At 42.7% G+C, this 17,331-nt stretch overlaps 10 protein-coding genes across 10 annotated transcripts; 5 read left to right on the plus strand and 5 right to left on the minus strand.

The window, feature by feature from the left end:
- Nucleotides 1-12: 12 nt before the first annotated feature.
- Nucleotides 13-437, minus strand: J056_001074 (NADH dehydrogenase 1 alpha subcomplex subunit 4-like 2; the record flags this gene model as incomplete). Its single annotated transcript, XM_009270702.1, has 5 exons — nt 13-77; nt 128-164; nt 215-235; nt 282-332; nt 378-437. 5 exons carry the CDS (start codon nt 435-437, stop codon nt 13-15), a joined length of 234 nt encoding a protein of 77 aa, XP_009268977.1.
- A 51-nt stretch (nt 438-488) lies between these two features.
- J056_001075 (Methylthioribose-1-phosphate isomerase) lies at nt 489-1,663 on the plus strand (the record flags this gene model as incomplete). The annotated part of the gene is made up of 2 exons (XM_009270703.1): nt 489-1,013; nt 1,073-1,663. 2 exons carry the CDS (start codon nt 489-491, stop codon nt 1,661-1,663), a joined length of 1,116 nt encoding a protein of 371 aa, XP_009268978.1.
- Nucleotides 1,664-1,712: 49 nt separating this feature from the next.
- Nucleotides 1,713-2,525, minus strand: J056_001076 (O-methyltransferase mdmC; the record flags this gene model as incomplete). The annotated part of the gene is made up of 3 exons (XM_009270704.1): nt 1,713-1,915; nt 1,970-2,229; nt 2,326-2,525. 3 exons carry the CDS (start codon nt 2,523-2,525, stop codon nt 1,713-1,715), a joined length of 663 nt encoding a protein of 220 aa, XP_009268979.1.
- A 198-nt stretch (nt 2,526-2,723) lies between these two features.
- J056_001077 (Caffeoyl-CoA O-methyltransferase) lies at nt 2,724-3,539 on the minus strand (the record flags this gene model as incomplete). Its single annotated transcript, XM_009270705.1, has 3 exons — nt 2,724-3,168; nt 3,236-3,450; nt 3,519-3,539. The coding sequence occupies 3 exons, from the start codon at nt 3,537-3,539 to the stop codon at nt 2,724-2,726; spliced, it is 681 nt and encodes a 226-aa protein (XP_009268980.1).
- Nucleotides 3,540-3,815: 276 nt separating this feature from the next.
- On the minus strand, nt 3,816-4,831 carry J056_001078 (WD repeat-containing protein 85; the record flags this gene model as incomplete). The annotated part of the gene is made up of 2 exons (XM_009270706.1): nt 3,816-4,167; nt 4,218-4,831. The coding sequence occupies 2 exons, from the start codon at nt 4,829-4,831 to the stop codon at nt 3,816-3,818; spliced, it is 966 nt and encodes a 321-aa protein (XP_009268981.1).
- A 27-nt stretch (nt 4,832-4,858) lies between these two features.
- J056_001079 (U2 snRNP-associated SURP motif-containing protein) lies at nt 4,859-6,901 on the plus strand (the record flags this gene model as incomplete). Its single annotated transcript, XM_009270707.1, has 6 exons — nt 4,859-4,906; nt 4,959-5,166; nt 5,212-5,462; nt 5,511-5,657; nt 5,708-5,986; nt 6,032-6,901. The coding sequence occupies 6 exons, from the start codon at nt 4,859-4,861 to the stop codon at nt 6,899-6,901; spliced, it is 1,803 nt and encodes a 600-aa protein (XP_009268982.1).
- A 578-nt stretch (nt 6,902-7,479) lies between these two features.
- J056_001080 (uncharacterized protein) lies at nt 7,480-8,489 on the minus strand (the record flags this gene model as incomplete). The annotated part of the gene is made up of 2 exons (XM_009270708.1): nt 7,480-7,523; nt 7,583-8,489. 2 exons carry the CDS (start codon nt 8,487-8,489, stop codon nt 7,480-7,482), a joined length of 951 nt encoding a protein of 316 aa, XP_009268983.1.
- A 191-nt stretch (nt 8,490-8,680) lies between these two features.
- Nucleotides 8,681-10,366, plus strand: J056_001081 (Malate synthase, glyoxysomal; the record flags this gene model as incomplete). Its single annotated transcript, XM_009270709.1, has 3 exons — nt 8,681-8,699; nt 8,744-8,755; nt 8,805-10,366. The coding sequence occupies 3 exons, from the start codon at nt 8,681-8,683 to the stop codon at nt 10,364-10,366; spliced, it is 1,593 nt and encodes a 530-aa protein (XP_009268984.1).
- A 107-nt stretch (nt 10,367-10,473) lies between these two features.
- J056_001082 (U3 small nucleolar RNA-associated protein 14) lies at nt 10,474-13,253 on the plus strand (the record flags this gene model as incomplete). Its single annotated transcript, XM_009270710.1, has 2 exons — nt 10,474-11,137; nt 11,185-13,253. The coding sequence occupies 2 exons, from the start codon at nt 10,474-10,476 to the stop codon at nt 13,251-13,253; spliced, it is 2,733 nt and encodes a 910-aa protein (XP_009268985.1).
- Nucleotides 13,254-13,377: 124 nt separating this feature from the next.
- J056_001083 (KH domain-containing protein) lies at nt 13,378-17,277 on the plus strand (the record flags this gene model as incomplete). Its single annotated transcript, XM_009270711.1, has 4 exons — nt 13,378-13,900; nt 13,955-16,888; nt 16,936-17,163; nt 17,210-17,277. 4 exons carry the CDS (start codon nt 13,378-13,380, stop codon nt 17,275-17,277), a joined length of 3,753 nt encoding a protein of 1,250 aa, XP_009268986.1.
- Between the last annotated feature and the right edge of the window lie 54 nt (nt 17,278-17,331).

A 17,331-nucleotide genomic window follows, 5' to 3' on the forward strand; every position in this document is an offset into this window, starting at 1 on the left:
CATCAAGTACATCTAAAGACGGTTACGTGACCACTTGCCTTCAGTACCAACTTGATCATTGTAGTTGAGGAGTTTCGCTGTGGGTGGAGTGAATTTAAGGGAGAAATCGGAGAGCTGTACAACGTACTGGTCTGGCCTGGCTTGATGTCCTGCCATGGGTGTGGCTGTATATGGCTTTAGAATTGGATGAAAATAATCAACCAGACAAACTAACGTTGTTTTTACGGTCCCAGACCTGGAATTTAGTTAGAATTGCCTTCTAATAGCCACAAAACACTCACAACTTCTGGTCCTTGTGCTAATCTAGCCAAGTACCATCCAGCACCGCCGATCTTAGCGCAATCAGCTTGGTTCGATCCAGCAAAAACACAACTCACGGCACCGCCAATGATGGCAATGATTGGATAAGTCTCTACTGGAACTGGTAATTTGCCCATTTGCGCTGTGATGAAAGTCGGAAACCAAGAAACTTGTCAACCCCCGCCATCATGTTCACTTCTATTGAATTTGATAACTTTACTATTAAAATAATAGACCAGTTGAAATTACCTAATGAGCTGTCTTATTTGCAAATCACTTCAATTGCTCAAGCCTGGCTGGCTATTAACAGGATGAATATTAGAGGCGCACCTGCATTAGCTTCTTTGGCCACTCTGTCTATAGCGCAGAAGGTGCACAATACACAGTACGCAGACATACATGCACTTAAGGCAGATATCAAAGAAGCGTGCGACTACCTCTACACATCCAGACCCACCGCCGTCAACCTCGGCATTGCACTCGATCAAGTGAGGCAATCTGCCGAAATAGATGCGGACGACCTGAACACACTCAAGCAATCTATCATCGACCAATCTATCCTCATCTGGTCTGAGGATGTTGAAAGAAACAAGAAAATGTCTGACAATGGCGCAAATTGGCTCATCAACCACTTAGAGTCGACAAACAAGATTGAAAAAGGTAGCAAACTATCCATCCTTACTGTATGCAACACTGGCTCACTAGCTACCTCCGTAAGTTGTCTTTTGGGTGCAGTACTGGGTGCACGACTAACGATACCAATGATACACAGGGCTATGGAACTGCTTTCGGCATGATCACACGTCTCCACGAGATGGGTAGACTAGAAAGAGCGTACTATGCCCAAACGACTCCTTACCACCAAGGTACTAGACTGACAGCTTTCGAATTCACCCAGCTGGGTATTCCAAGTTGTTTAGTTTGTGACACTGCTATCGGATCACTCATCTCCAACGGTCACGTGCACGCTGTGACTGTTGGTGCTGACAGAATAGCCTTGAATGGGGACACAGCCAACAAAATCGGGACTATGCAGTCTGCTCTATTCGCCAAGACATTCGATATTCCTTTCAGTGTCGTTGCCCCACGTGCTTCTGTCGACCGTAGCCTCCACGACGGGAAAGGTATCCCGATCGAATTGCGAGGGGCGAAAGAGGCAGTGACGGTGCGCGGGTTGGATACGGAAAGTGGTCACCAAGCAAGTGTGCGTATGGCTCCAAAAGAGGTCGGTGAAAGTGATCTGCATCAGGTTTATAACCCTGGTTTCGACGTCACTCCCGCTAATCTCATCTCCGCCGTCGTGTTAGAGACGGGTGTAGCTGTGAACCGTGGTGAGAATGTAGATGTTCAGTCGTTGCTATAGACAAGGATTTCACATTCTTTCTTTCAATTATATACTAGATTTACATTATTTACACACGCACAGCCAACACAAACGCATCTGTGCCTTTCTCATTCGCGATTTGCTGATGGGTGGCTATGAGCTCCCCTCTGGCCTCATACTCCTGCAGCAATTTGTACACCTGGCGATTACCGAGTACATTTGGCGTCATGTTGTTCGGATCGAGGAACGACCGAGCGTCCTGGATAGTGTTATCGATCACAATCATCGCGCCTGTGAGACGCGTTAGTGGGGTGGGCAGCGACTTGCTCGCATGTCATCTCCCACCTTTACGTGTCCGCTTCACGGATTCTGCGAGGTAGTTGGGACTGTTGCTTTTATCCGCATCTATGAAAACGAAATCAAATGGAATATCATCTAAGCGTGAGATGGTTTCCAAAGCTGCCCCAACTCTTATATCGACCTTGGGCGCCACTTTTGCATACTCCACATTAGATCTGGCTACTTGGGCGAAATCAGAGCTGCATTCGCAGCTAATAAGCTCGCCGTTGTGCGAGAGTGCTCTTGCCAGCCAGATGGTGCTGTATCTGGGGTGGTAGGGATGTTAGCGGAGTCTTAGCTTTAGCGACAAGCCAAGAGCTCAGCTCACTCCATCTCACTCGCCAATCAAAATCATCACTCACCCACCAAGCGTTCCAACCTCTAGAATGCGTCTAGCGCCTATCAGCTTGGCTTGCATCATGATAAACTTGCCCTGCATTGCACTGACGCGGATGGGCGGCAAGCCATTCTGTGTACAGTTCTCGATCGCATGTCCGAGTCCGTCGTCCTCTCCAATCAAGAAGCGCTCCGCGTACTTGTCGACTTGCTCGTATATAGACATTTGAATCGGTAGGTATTGTGGATAGTGTAATGAAAGCTTAGAAGCGTTCCTGTGTGGCTATTTATCGGTTGGAAGATAACCAATCTCCGATATCCGAATTTCGGCCAGGTACACAAGCGCAGGTGTCGGAGGATGTTATAAATAGAATAGTGCGTTACAATTCATGTCTTTAAAATGATTTATGAGTTATAGTGTCACTCAAAGGCGTACAGCAATAGCCAAACCGTCATGACCTTTACTTGAACATATTTGAATGTTGGTAGCCTCGATCAAGCCTTGGTCTTGGAGCTGCTGGAGGGCGGGATAGACAGCTCTAATGCCGATGCCGTAAGGATCCTGTGTATGTTCATCGAGGAGGATATTGTAGTTGCGAACAGTATTATCTACGTATATGACAGCTCCTGGGCGAGTCAGATCGATAGCCTTGCGGAGATATGCCGCGCTGTTCATCTTATCAGCATCTATAAACACCATATCGAAAGCACCCTGAAGCGTGTCGAGCGTTTCGAGTGCAGCGCCATGTTTTACTTCCACTCTGCAGCTTGGATTGGCGTACGCGATGTTCTCTCGCGAAAGCTGTGCAAATTTTTCATTTGACTCGAGCGAGATGAGCTCACCGTCGGCAGGAAGAGCCTTTGAGAGCCTATAGGAGTGCAATAGAGCATCCATTAGCTTGTGCGCTTCCCTCAATCTACAAACACCCCACTCACCAAATACTAGAATACCCGGCTAGGGTGCCTATTTCAAGCACCCTCTTTGCCCTCATCATCTTAGCCTGTATCATGAGAAACTTGCCTTGGATGGCGCTGACGCTGATATCGGGAAGGCCATTATTGGCGGCGTTTTGCATGCACTTGTCGAGCGCTGCGTCTGGTTTGATGATGTGCTGTTCGGAGAAGTTGTCTACTTGGGTAAAAGCTTCAGTCTGGGGGGAATGTTGGGGAGTAGGTGTGTGGTGAGTCTGTGTCGAGACCAAATTACTGAAACACCCACTGGAATCATTGAAAGTGACATGTTTATTGTCGCTGATTGAGAACAAGGATACCACGGCCAATATTCTAAAAGTCTTGGATACCATTCGACCTACTCCAAGTCATCACAATCCTGATTCAGAAGCGAGTGAAATTTTTAAATCCAACGATTCCAACGACCCAAAAAACACACGATTTCTCTCACATGTATGAAAACAAATGGATAATATATCAGTATCAACTTTTCTCCACTATTAGTCATCATTCCTTGGAGTCATTCCAAAGTTTGGGCAAGGGTATTTGAAGATTTTTGAGTGAACTACACACTCCAAAGCATACCCTTCCTGTCATAAAAACTGGCTGACATAATCAGTCCCTCTTTATTCCAATCGACACCATAAGCGAGGTTGTGATGTGTGTTGGTGTGCACGATAGCACTTGAGTGGAGATCCACAACATCGAATCCGCCATACATATTCGCCATGACTAGTTTGCTGTCATCAGTTTCATGATATTTGATACGCCAAATACCTCCACTCGTCTTGATACTACTGGTGGGTGTCTTGAGATTCCGTTTGTCGAAAATGCGCAACGTCTCATCGTAAGAGCCCACAGCGAGCTCATTTTGATTGTGTGGGGAGTTAGAGATGGTAGTTACGCCGCCATCGAATCTAATAAGAGTATAAGAGAGGATGATGCAGCTATATTGACAGAGACGTACTTCTTATTAGACGATACGGGTGCGTTTAATCCAACCCTAAGATCCCAAGCCTTGAAGACACAATCATCGGCACCTGTATAGAGGATATGGTTTGGAGAATAGTGATCCCACGCGGCAATCCACGTTTCGTAATCGTGTGCCTGCCAATCATGCACCAGCTGCTGTGTGGAAGTGTTTACGCTGATTGCACGACCATCTGACATGGAAACAGCGATCTGTGGATCAGTATCACAGCGCAAATTCGACCAATCGAGAGATAATGCTAAGGAGGAGGAGTGCGGAGAGCAATCGATGGTGTATAGATTAGAAAGAGAACTTTCAGAGAATTTGTCGACAGATAGCACTCCTTCTGCATCAACAAGACCTAGAAGCTGTTTCATCCACTTTATATCTAGCGTGCCTGGTGTTTGACGGCTATCCAAGTAATTAAATGTACGCTGAGTACAGTCATACACTAAACACTGCCCTTTGCGCTGCTGATGGCTAATTTTCCCGTCTTTGTCGGTCTGTGTATCAACGAGCTCATAAGTCCCAACAGCGTAGACGTCGAGTAAGTCATTGTATTCAACAGCACATGCTGTGTTTTGAAAATTAATTTCTGCGTGTGTTCGCATCTTATTCTTGTACGCTGAACAAGTGAAATGGATCCAATTAAGCAGGAATTGCTGAAATCTGGGAAAATCGACACAGTAAATTTGTGTACAGTGTTTTAATTAGATTAAGTCTAAGCAGCCACCTCAGTCTCGTATTCAGCACGTACCGGAGCAGAGACTGAGCCACTTCAACTCAGGCTCAAATTACAAGTCAGCAAGGGATAAGCAGAAGGAGGCAGACGAGCAACGAAGACTTGAAGAGGATACACAGACGCAGATGGCGTACAAAGAGTATTTGGACGCCTTTGATGACGTCAGGCAGTCTTCTTTTGTTAAATCTGGAAATGGCAGAGAATGTGGGTGTGGGGATTCTGTGTGATTGTGGCTTACGTTTCGGCAAGCTTATTCTCACCAACCCAAATCACACCCAGTTGAACTCAATTCTCAGGGGAAAATTAAAGGCAAGACGCAAATGGACAGCTTTTTACAGGAGTTGAAGAGAGAACAGACTGGAAGAGGCAGCAGAAGTGATCCTGACTTTCATAGCGATGCAGATCCTCACTCTACCAACCTCTACGTCGCTAACCTTCCAACTTGGATCGATGAACGAATTTTTGGTGAATACTTTGCTCAATTTGGTGCTATAGCTTCTGTGTGTGGCTTATGAAATTGGAAATACACCCCTGATTACCCAATCCAGGTCAAAATACTTTGGCCGCGACCAGAAGATCAGCATAAGCTGAAGCAACCTGGATACGCGGGATTTATTAGCTTCATGACACGCCATGATGCTGAAACAGCTTTGAAACAGCTAGATGGCTCAGATTGGCAGGGTCATATGTTAAAAGTGGGTTTTGCATTGTTTGTACGTAGATCAAACCTCAAACTACAGATCAGGTTGATTGGGGAAAACGCGTGAGAATACCTTCAAGACCACTATACGAGAGTACTGCCAAACGTCCCGCTCCATCACGATCAAGATCGCCAAGCAGCTTCGATCAGCGTGAAAGTAAGCGCAGTCGTGTTGAAGAAGAGGCGCCTGGTGTTGACGGAAAGACTCTCAATTTCTTGCTTAGCGTTGTGTCATATGCCAAGTCACACGACAAAGGACCTTCAGCCTGCTTGGAAGAGCTGAAATGGCTCAGTGAAGAGTATGCTTTCTTGAATAACGACAACGTAGGTTGTGTGTCATTAATTGATAACTTTAACACTTAATTTAAGGATACAAAATCCAGATTCGTGCTCAACCAACTAGATAACGATATACCATTCGACGATAGCAAGCCAACTGCTGATTCGGAAAACGATCTCAGCGAACAAGAGCAAAGTGAGCATGAATCAATACAGAAACAGAAGCAAAATATTCTAGGTGGAGTCGCCAAGAAGAAATTGGAAAGAATGCTACGCCAAATCACACCGAAGCGCTCGTCTATAGGTAAGGTGATGGCATTTGCAATAGACCATTCAGAAGCCTACGAGGGTGTAGTGGGTGTAGTCATCAAGTCGCTCCTCAACGTGTCTACACCTGTTCCACGAAAGATTGCACGACTACATCTAGTTTCTGACATACTCGCCAATAGTGCGGTTAGCATTTCCGGTGCTTGGAAGTATAGGGATGAGATACAGCGGCAATTGCCCAAGGTATTCGATCATCTGGGACTCGTTAGATCCACCTTCCCAAGCAAATTGAGTCAGAATTTCTTCAAGGAGCGCATTGAAGTTGTTTTAACAGTGTGGGCCGAATTATTTATCTTCCCGCAGAATATCCTCGATGATTATCTGATCAGATTGGAGGGAGTGGGCAGAAAACGTTTGGAATTGGATCGTAGCAGCACGCTAGTCAGTCGCAGCCAGAATCACAGCGATAGCGCATCTAGCCATCCAATTACACCAGTCGTGGAGGAAGTGGAGAAACCAACTGGATTTAAGCCATTTATACAAGGAGCGGAGGAAGTAGAAGAGGATATCGACGGTGCACCAATCGACGATATCGATGGTGAGCCTATGGAGGGAGATGGAGAGGACATTGACGGGGAGCCAATGGAGGACATTAATATTGACGGGCAATCATTGCACACATATCAAGAATAACTAAATTGAATCATTTCCTTGTTTATAATACATTAACTTTCCATCTGCAATATCGTCAGCTCATGTTTCGTGTCTTGACCAAACCAAAATCCCAAAGAGCACTTGTACTTGTATTATCAGAAAGCGATTGAATACATCGTTTTCCTCAAGAAAGATTAAGACTTAGCATGGAATATAAATGTATGTGTATCATCATATCAAAAAATTTGTGCTCTTTTTTGCGACTTGGTGAGGCGTAAAACTCACAATCTGGATAATTGTTAGTAAATATATTATATGCCACAAGAGCAAGGCCATTTAACAGCTTTTGATTCATTTCAGAAGTGCTGAGTTTGGAAGTGCGTGGTCAATCAGTCATCTATAGATCAGACTGGGGCGACAACAATGATCATCATTGAATTTGTATTGTGTACGATTGGCCTTACTCTTTTACCAAATTTACTCACTTTTGATTTCAATGTGAGGAAGAAGAAGATTTACTATGCGTGACTGATATACACATCTGTTAACGCACATTAACGACACTTTAACGTGAAGTTTTTCACTCTTATACAAGTACACGTATTGTTACACAAGCTTTAGTGGTATTCGATGGTGTTGTATACTTTGCTAGCTCTGTAGCCTGTGGAGGGTGTGAGCAATCTCGGTATCACACAATCACCGAGAACGACCATCACCCACCAAATGCTTTAACTCTGCTAGCATCGAATCTAGATCCATGTGAGTTGAGAAATCTTATCGCGAGATACCTTGTCGCCCTTCCTGGCTCTAAATCGATAGTCAGTTTTTGTGGTGGTGCGAATGCAACGGATTCAATGGGTTGAGCGTAGCTATTAAAGTATGCACATGGTGTTAGGTTAGTGGGGAATGGTAAATCTGGAGGAGAAGGAGATTGAGGTGGAGAAATAAATTGATCCCTTTTTACTCTCTTTTGAGGTCTTGGTGAGGTGGAAGGGTCTTCTAAAAGTCTGGTATGAGATTGACGTGGTGAAGAATGATAGTTTATTGGAGCGAATGAAGAAGAATGTGGTGGTGGTGTGGATGAAAATTTTTGATCAATACCCGGACCTAAAGGTTGCTTGAGTTGAGAACTATATCGTTCTAATAGGGGTAAAGATTGGCTGTGATAGACTGATAAATCGTCCAAAGAAATGTGATCTAAACTTGCGAAAATCAAGCCATCAGATTTATACGGAACGACTAATTCAAGTTTAGTGAGTAAGAAGCTGTCAGGAGGCTTATTATCGTTTAAAGTCATGATTATTGAATTTGGAGGATCAACGTCAAAGCGTATACGTATGTCTGGGAACAAAGGACCTTCACCATCGATAAAAACGCCTTGATTGTTATCAAGTACGTGTAAAGGAAGCTTTTCAATGTCTTGATGATTATCATTATAATCGTTATTATCATTATTTATCCTTCTCATTTGCCTAATTGATCTTCTCCTTTGTACAGCAGCTTCACCAGTTGCTAACAAATCTGAAGCAGCGGATCTCCATCCAGGTCCTAAAGGGGCAGAAGGTTGTCCATTTATTGTATCGCTTCTTCTGTATCTTCCTTGTATTGTTGAAATGCTGCGTACCATCCTCGTCGTTGGTGGGTAAAAGGGGTTTCTAGTCTACTTATAATTTATTTTATTTATTATGATTCAATTTTCATCTATTCACGACCACGGTAATTTCAGGAATTTAGTTATCATCGGGTATCCGAAATTCACCGAGGATCCGCTGATAAAGGTCTCTTTCCCGGGTATTCACACTTCAGCAGTAAACAACGATGACCGTAGAAATAAAGAGTGAGTTTGAGTACTTCCACATAAGCCATTCTAATAAACAACAGACGACGTTTCCCGTGAGCTAATTTTCATTGAAAACAATCAACTTCTCACGCTGCAATTTAGCACAGCACAAGGCAATTCTTAATGAAGGTGCTTTACAATTCCTTACAAAGTTACACCGTACTTTCAACAACACTAGAAAGCAACTCCTTGACACACGTAAACAACGTCAAACTAACCTCGATAACGGTAAAATTCATCTTGACTTTTTACCTGAAACAGAGCACATACGTCAAAATAAAGCTTGGATCTGTGCACCACCTGCGCCTGGTTTAAAGGATCGTAGAGTTGAAATCACTGGTCCAACTGAGCGTAAAATGGTTATAAATGCTTTAAATTCAGGCTGCAAGACTTTCATGGCTGACTTTGAAGACTCAAATTCACCAACTTGGTTTAACATGATCGATGGCCAACTCAACCTTCATGACGCAATTCGTAAACAGATTGATTTCACCGATAACAAATCTGGAAAATCTTACAAGTTATCCCCAAATCCTGCTGTGTTGATAGTAAGACCACGCGGATGGCACCTTGATGAAACCAGAATTCTAATTGACGGTGAACCTGTCTCAGGTGGTTTGTTCGACTTTGCAATGTACTTTTATCACAACGCTAAGGAGTACATTAATAGAGGTTACGGCCCTTATTTCTACCTCCCAAAATTGGAATCTCACCTTGAAGCTAGGCTTTGGAATGATATTTTCAACTTTGCTCAAGATAGTATTGATATTCCAAGAGGTACTATCAGAGCAACTGTCCTCATTGAAACAATCTACGCTGTCTTTGAAATGGATGAGATCTTATACGAATTAAGAAATCACTCTTCCGGCTTGAATTGCGGTAGATGGGATTACATATTCTCTTTCATCAAAGCTCAACGCGCCAAAAAATCTTGTGTTTTACCAAACAGATCAGACGTAACAATGACAGTTCCATTCATGGATGCTTATGTCAGATTACTCATTCAAACTTGTCATGGTCGTCAAGTTGCTGCAATGGGTGGTATGTCAGCTCAAATTCCAATAAAGAATGATGAGAAAGCAAATGATGCGGCTATGACTAAGGTTAAGAACGATAAAGCTAGAGAAGTTAATGCTGGTCATGATGGTACTTGGGTTGCACATCCCGCGTTAGTTAAGATTGCTTTGGATATCTTCAATGATAAGATGGTTGGACCAAATCAATATCACGTACGTCGTGAGGAAGTTAAGGTTAATGGAGGTGATCTATTAAATACTCAAGTACCTGGTGATATTAGTGAAAGTGGAGTACATGAGAATGCATCAGCAGGATTAGCATATTGTTCATCTTGGATTGAAGGCAATGGATGTGTACCAATCAATAATCTAATGGAGGATGCTGCAACTGCTGAAATAGCAAGAGTTCAATTATGGTCATGGGTAAAGTACGCAGCCAAGACAAGCTCAGGTAAAGTGATTAATGCGAGTTACGTTGATCAAGTGCTTAAAGAGGAAGGAAAGAAGGTTAAAGGGGTAAAGGAAAGCAGCATTAACAAGGCAATTGAGTATTTGAATGATCAAATCAAGTCAAATTGGCCATCAGACTTCTTAACTTCAGATTTATTAAATATCCTCGAATCTGGACAGAAGAAGGCGTCTCTTTGAGTTATTTGTTTGAGACATAGTGTATGTATTGTTAGTTATGATAAGATTATTTGTATTTTCTGATGAAATTTTTGAAATATTCTTGATAACAGACTACCAACGACAAGATGAAGGGGAAAAAGGATTTCAAGGAGAAGAAAGGAAATAAAAAAACACAGCCAAAGGAAATTACAAAAAAATATAAAAAGGGAGATGAATTGAATGTATTTGAATTGTCAAATGATAAAGAAGATTCATCTAGACGTTCAAATCTAACAACGAAACTTGATAAGGATGAAGATTATGATCAGCGTGGATTAGATAATGACAGTGATGATGATAAGCTTAGGGATATAAAAATTGATCATTTAAAGGACACCGTCGTTAACGATAGCGATGATGAAGAAATTGATAGTGATGATGCTTTTGAAGGCAGTGATGATGAAAAGTACGCAGATTGGCATTTTACTGGCTCAAAACATCCAAATCGGTTGGATGATGGTGTCGATGGTGTCGATGGTGTCGACGAGGACGATGAGGATGATGAGGAAATGGTCGATCTTGATACTATGCTTAACGATGATAATCAACTAGATCAAGATATCACAAAAGAAGATGTCGATGATAGCGATGTTGAGTTTGAACAAGATGAACAAGGCGATTCAACCAAACTAACGCAACTCGTTGACTCATTAGATCCTTCTTCTAAGAAATCTACCACTAATGACTCTCCTACTTCCAAAGATGGCTTTGTCGCGGGTAAAAATTCAGAATTTAGAGTACCTACGGATGGTTAGTAATAGTTATATTCAAAATTCATCAACACTAACAACTCACAGGTCCAGTTTCTTTGGATTCTCTTCTCGCTCCACTACCAACCAACATCGCTTCAACCATTAATCACCAAGTTAAACCTTTGAAACCTTCAGAATCAAAAACTGCAAAGAGAGGCGCCCTCGCTGCTCCTTTAGCAACTTTTTACAAAGAACGTGCTGATCGTCAAGCCGGTCAAAAAGTTGTCAAAGACGATATAAAGCAATGGGATGCATCTATGAAAGCTTTAGAGAACTCAAATACCCTTTCCTTTCCTCTACAAGGACCAGGTCAAGGTGGTGTAGTAGATGGTTCACACTCAGGTAAAGATTTGGTTAGTGAATTTAAACCAGCCAATCCACTTGAATCATCAGTTGACCATCTCCTCAAATCTAACAACTTGTCCACACAAGTTAATCCTTCTGATAGTCTCCCTCAGCAGGAACAATCAAAGTTATCTCAAGAACAAACTAAAGCTAAATTTCAAGCCTTGCGTCAGCAAAGACAACTCATGTACGAATCTGAGAAGAAAGCTGCAAGGATGAATAAGATCAAGAGCAAAACTTATAGAAGATTAAGGAGAAAGGAGAAGGAAGCTAACAAGCGTAAAGCTGCTGAAGCTGGTGTGCTTGATTCTGATGAAGAGAGAATGGGTGCGGAGAGAAATCGTGCACTTGAAAGAGCAACTCTCAGACACAAAGGTGGAAACAGCAAATGGGCGAAAGAGATGAAAGATCGTAGTGATGGTGACAAAGATACTCTCAATGAATTACATAGAATGGAAGAATTAGGTCAGAGAATTAGAGGCGAAAAGTTTGACAATGACAATGATGATGATGAAAGTGATGATAGTATTGGTGATAATGACGACGATGACGCTGTTAAGCTCGCTGCACTCAACAAAATGAGATCCTTACAGCATAATGGTGATAATAGCGTCGAAGACAACTTTAAGGGTATTGCCGGTATGAAGTTCATGAGAGATGCTCAAGCTCGCGAAAACAAAGCTATGGAAGATGAAGCTGAAGATTTTGCCAAAGAGATGAGAGGAGAAAAAGAAGAATCTGATGATAAGCTTAATATTGGTGGTAATCCTGGTAGATTCGTCGTTGGACCTGGAAAGAAAGCAAAGATTAGCGTCGATGACTCAGTGGAAGATAATGAGCCCACGTCTACAACGTCGTCGCACACCTTAGGTCGTGAAAAAGATAGTGATACCAACCCAGTATCATTCGATAAGTTTAAAGAACAGTACGAGGATGTAAACAATGTCAGTGATGAAGATGAGAGCAATCCTTGGCTGAAAGGTGACAATGAAGGCACAAAGAGGGCTAAGAAGAAGAATATTGCAACGCTATCCAAGGACTCAAAGAAAGCTGACAAGAGTCAGGCTGAATTTAAAAAGCGCAAGAGAGCTAATCAAGGCGGTAACGATGAAGAGGAGGTAGACATTGATCTTAATGCTACTATAACCAAAGAAGCGAAGAACAACAAAACAAACAAACCAAACAACCCAAAAAGCACTTCAAAGAAGCAAAAGAAGGGTAAAAAGAATGACAATGCCCAGGATGGGTTTGCATCAGAGTCAGACAGCGATGATGATATGGCTGGTGGTGGTGTACAAGCGTTCAAGCAGCGTGATTTGGTTGCCGAAGCATTTGCAGCTGATGATGTTGTAAAGGACTTTGAAGAAGAGAAGAAAATGGAAATTGAGGCAGAAGGACCACAACAAGTGGACACATCGCTTCCTGGATGGGGTAGCTGGTCTGGTAAGGGAGTGAAGAAGAACAAGGCAGCAGAAGAGAAGAAGCGTGCACGATTCCTCAAGACAACGGAAGGTGTAGACGCAGATAAGAGAAAGGACGCGAACAAGACGAATGTAATAATAAGCGAGAAGACAGAGAAGAGGCCAATGAATAAGTACTCAGTGAAGGATCTACCATATCCATTTACAAGCAGATCACAATACGAGTCAGCCATGTCTAATGCGATTGGACAAGAGTTCAACACGACGAGCGCACACAAGCGTGAAATAGCGCCAAAGATACAAACGAAGCCTGGACAAGTAATAAACCCAATTGTACGCAGATATTAGAAATTTATTTATTTAAATATTGTGTTTTATGTTGGCACTCATTGGGAGCGAGCGGAGAAGGCGGCATCTTGATTCGCTGCATTCATCAAGTAGAAATAGAAATATAAGATAGAAATAAAATAAAATGCCACTGACAGCAGCTCAAATACAATCCCTACACGACTCACCAGATCCATTTCCTAGCCTCGGAGATGACAGCTCATCGAAGCCAGCGGCAGCGGCAACGACTAAACCGATGCAGAAGGAAAATGTGGATCTAAACTCGGAGTCTGCATTTCCTAGTCTACCAACAGCCACGCCAAAGCAGCCTTCAGGTGCCTGGGCTAAGCCAGTAATACAAAGATCCATCTACCAATCCACATACACGATCCCACAGTCACAGCTTCTGAACGCTATAAGCAACCAGAAGTCAAGACAGTCACCAAAGACTATCTCTGAGCTCTTTAAGAGAGTTTCTAGTGCGTTTAATGTTAACGTAGACAGCTCAACGACTTCACAAACTAAGCAAACAACTTTCTTTGTAAAAGGACAGTCGCAGAAGTCTGTTAATGAGGCTATTGCTTATCTTACAAGCACCCTATCAACTAGAATTACTATCACCGTTGAAATTCCAAACTCTTCAAGAGCTCTACTCATTGGTCCAAAAGGTTAGCTTAGAATTGTTGAGGCGCAGGAATACGGTTATTAACACTTTTTAACAGGATCCACCCTTAAATCCATCACTGACTCCACTAAAACTCGCATTCAAGTTCCTCCAAAACCGGCCTCGGAATCTTTACCAAAGACTTCAAATTCTGAGGATTCTGATCAAGACAGCGAAGACGACTACTCCATCCCTATCACAATCGAAGGTTTAGAAGATTCTATTCAATTGGCCCAAGAGAAAGTTTACGATATCATTTCTCAAGTCATTAAGTCATACACCAAGCGTTTCACTTCTATACCTTCTTCATTCTACCCTTTGATTGCTTTAAAATCAGCTCAAATAGAGCAACAATATGCAGTTACTATCACTATTCCCTCACAAGCTAGATTGCGCGCTATTGCTCATCAAGCTATTGGTGAAGAATCCGATATTAATGAGAATGAACGCATCAAACAATCAGCTATCGTCATTAAGGGTGAAAAGTCTGCTGTAAAGGCTGCTATTCAATCTGTCGAGAGAGTCTACAACGATTGTCAACGTACAACCAAAACCATTTCCATCCCAATTCCCAAGCGTCAACATCGCACTTTGGTTGGTGTTATTGGTGACGAAATTTTAGAAAAGACTCAATGCATTGTCGAATTGCCAGCTGCTGATGATATTTCGGAGACGTGTACTATCCGCGGTCCTCAACTGAAATTGCCTGCTGCTTTGCAATTAGTCATGGAAAAAGCTAGTACATTGGCCGTCGAAATTGTTGATTTGCTCTCAGTCCACAGAGTCAAGACTGATTTAAACTATGGTGTCAACGTTTTAAGATACCTTCTGCGTGGTGGTAAATTAAACAAAATTGCTGATGCTTATCCAGGTGCAAAGATTTATCCTCCAAGATCTGCATATATAGAGAAATCTCAAACTGTCATCATTGATATCGTCAGTTCAGATTCATCAGCTGCTATCAGTGCCAGAGAGCAGGTTGAGAAGTTGGTATTTACAATCCCACCATCAGCTGTCACGTCAGTAGAGATTGACCATCTCCTTCACCGCCACTTGTTCGGTAAGCAGGCTCGTCAACTCGAAGACACCAAGAAAATCACTCTTATGTTCCCACATGAATCTGAACAGCACGATGAGGTTGGTTTGATATATACCGGTGCTTCGGAATTAGGATTGGATGGCAAGGCATTAGACAACAAGATTGGTGAAATTGTTCAACATGGTGTTAACACTGTTCTTGATTTGGCAAAAGCTGCATCAAACATCACCATTCAAATCGTCAAAGTTGATCCAAAGTTCCACAAATCAATCGTCGGTCCAGGAGGTACGACACTCAATGCCATTATTGGTGAGGATAAATTGGTAGATGTTCAGCTCGGTACAAGCAAACCAACAAACCGCAACAACTCAAAGAAGGAGATTAACGAGGATGAAATCTCGGTTCGTGGACAAAAGGAAGAAGTTGATAGGGTTGTTGGGGAGCTCAACAGAATTGCAGATGAAGCTGAGAACCACCATATCGTTTATGGTCATGAAACTGAAATATCTATTAACAGTCAATACGTGCCACACATTGTCGGCAAGAACGGATCCTCAATAACAAAGTTGAGAGAATCACTCGGCGTTCAAATTGACATTACCCAGCGTCAACCTAACGATAACTTGAAGAAATCACCACAAAAGGCTACCATCAAACTTGTCGGACGTAAGGAGAACGTTGAAGAAGCGACGCGTAGATTGAATGGATTGGTTGAACAATTAGCTGATCAAACTGCCGAGAAATTGACAATTGCTCGTCAATACCACGCATCTCTGATCGGTACAGGTGGTAAATATGCCACGAGATTGGAAGATAAGCATGGTGTCAAGATTACATTCCCAAAATCATCCAATGAAGAGGAACCTTCCGATATTGTTACTGTCAAGGGTGGCAAGAAGGGTGTTGCACAAGCTAAGGCTGAATTGTTGGAGGCTTTAGAGTTCGAAAAGGAGAACAACAACACGCTGAACATTTCAATCCCTTCATCATCAATTGCTAGAATAGTTGGTAAAGGTGGACAGCAAATCAATGAGATTAAGGAGAGCAGTGGCGCTCAAATTGATTTCGACAGATCAACCGAATCTCAACAAAAAGTTACTATCAATTTGAGAGGAACAAAGAAAGCAATCCAAGTTGCTAAGAGTGATATATTGGCAATCATTGATGAACTTAATGCGCAGCAGATAATTAACATCACCGACATTGATGGCAAGTACCACAAGTCAATCATCGGTCAAGGTGGATCGAAACTGCGTGAACTAATTGAGAAGGCTGGTGGACCAGCCGACAATCAATCACAGTCAGGAATGGTCCAATTCCCTAAGCCAAACTCAGAATCACAGACTATCGTAATCAAGGCAGAGAAGAGTTTAGCTGGAGCAATTGAGACTGAGATTAGAGGATTCGTTGCTGACTTGAGTGACAGAAAAACATACGTTATATCAATTCCAACCGCCTTGCATGGTGACTTGATTGGCAGAGGTGGAACAAAGCTGATGGCCATGCAAAGGGAATACAATGTTAGCATACATTTCCCAGGTTCTCGTGACTATAACAACATGGATGCACCAGTAAACGTCGATGAGTTGGCTGCAGTCGATCCAGCTACTATTGTCAAGGTCACTGGCAAGACTACATGTGTCGAGGCAGCGATTGAGGACTTGAAGAAGAAATCGACTGTCGTTAGCAAGACTATTAATGTTCCAAACAAGCATTATCATAGCATGAGTGAAAATGGACGTTTCTTCCGCGGTCTTAGATCATACGGTGTGACGGTAGATGTATCAAGCCCACCAGCCAAGACGAATAGCAGTGGATTGCCAGAGCCATCCGATCTCACACCACCAGAGCCAGTTTCTAGAGTTGACGTTGACGAGGAGGACGAGATAGCTCATAAATGGGAATCGTATGAATTGCAAAGTGGAGATGATGACTCGCAGTCTGAATGGAAGAGTGGGTTGGAAAGTGCGAGTGCAAAGATATACTGACACCCCCGACAGTCAATGGTAAAGACGACCAGTCAGTCAATAGGGCTGTCAAGGCAATAGAGAATGCTTTGGATAGGGTCAAGAGATCTGAATACATCGGATACCTTGTTTTACAGAACAGATCAACTTTCCCCAGAATTGTTGGGAGCAAGGGATCAGGGATTGAGCGTATCAAGAATGATAGTGGTGTCCAGTCGCTGACAGTGTCCAAGTCTGAACTACCATTAATCACATTCATTGGTAAGTGTTTTGAGGTTTGCTAGCGCACGTCTAACTTGCACGACAGGTTCAAAAGATGCTATTGAATATGCAAAAGAGTCGGTGCTGAACATCCGACCAGGAAACTCATACTAGACATATAATTGTTTTTTAATCTTCTACTGAATGCATATAATTAGGTTTACATGG

The sequence above is a fragment of the Wallemia ichthyophaga genome (genome assembly GCF_000400465.1).
Source record: "Wallemia ichthyophaga EXF-994 unplaced genomic scaffold scaffold13, whole genome shotgun sequence".
Taxonomy (NCBI): Eukaryota; Fungi; Basidiomycota; class Wallemiomycetes; order Wallemiales; family Wallemiaceae; genus Wallemia; species Wallemia ichthyophaga.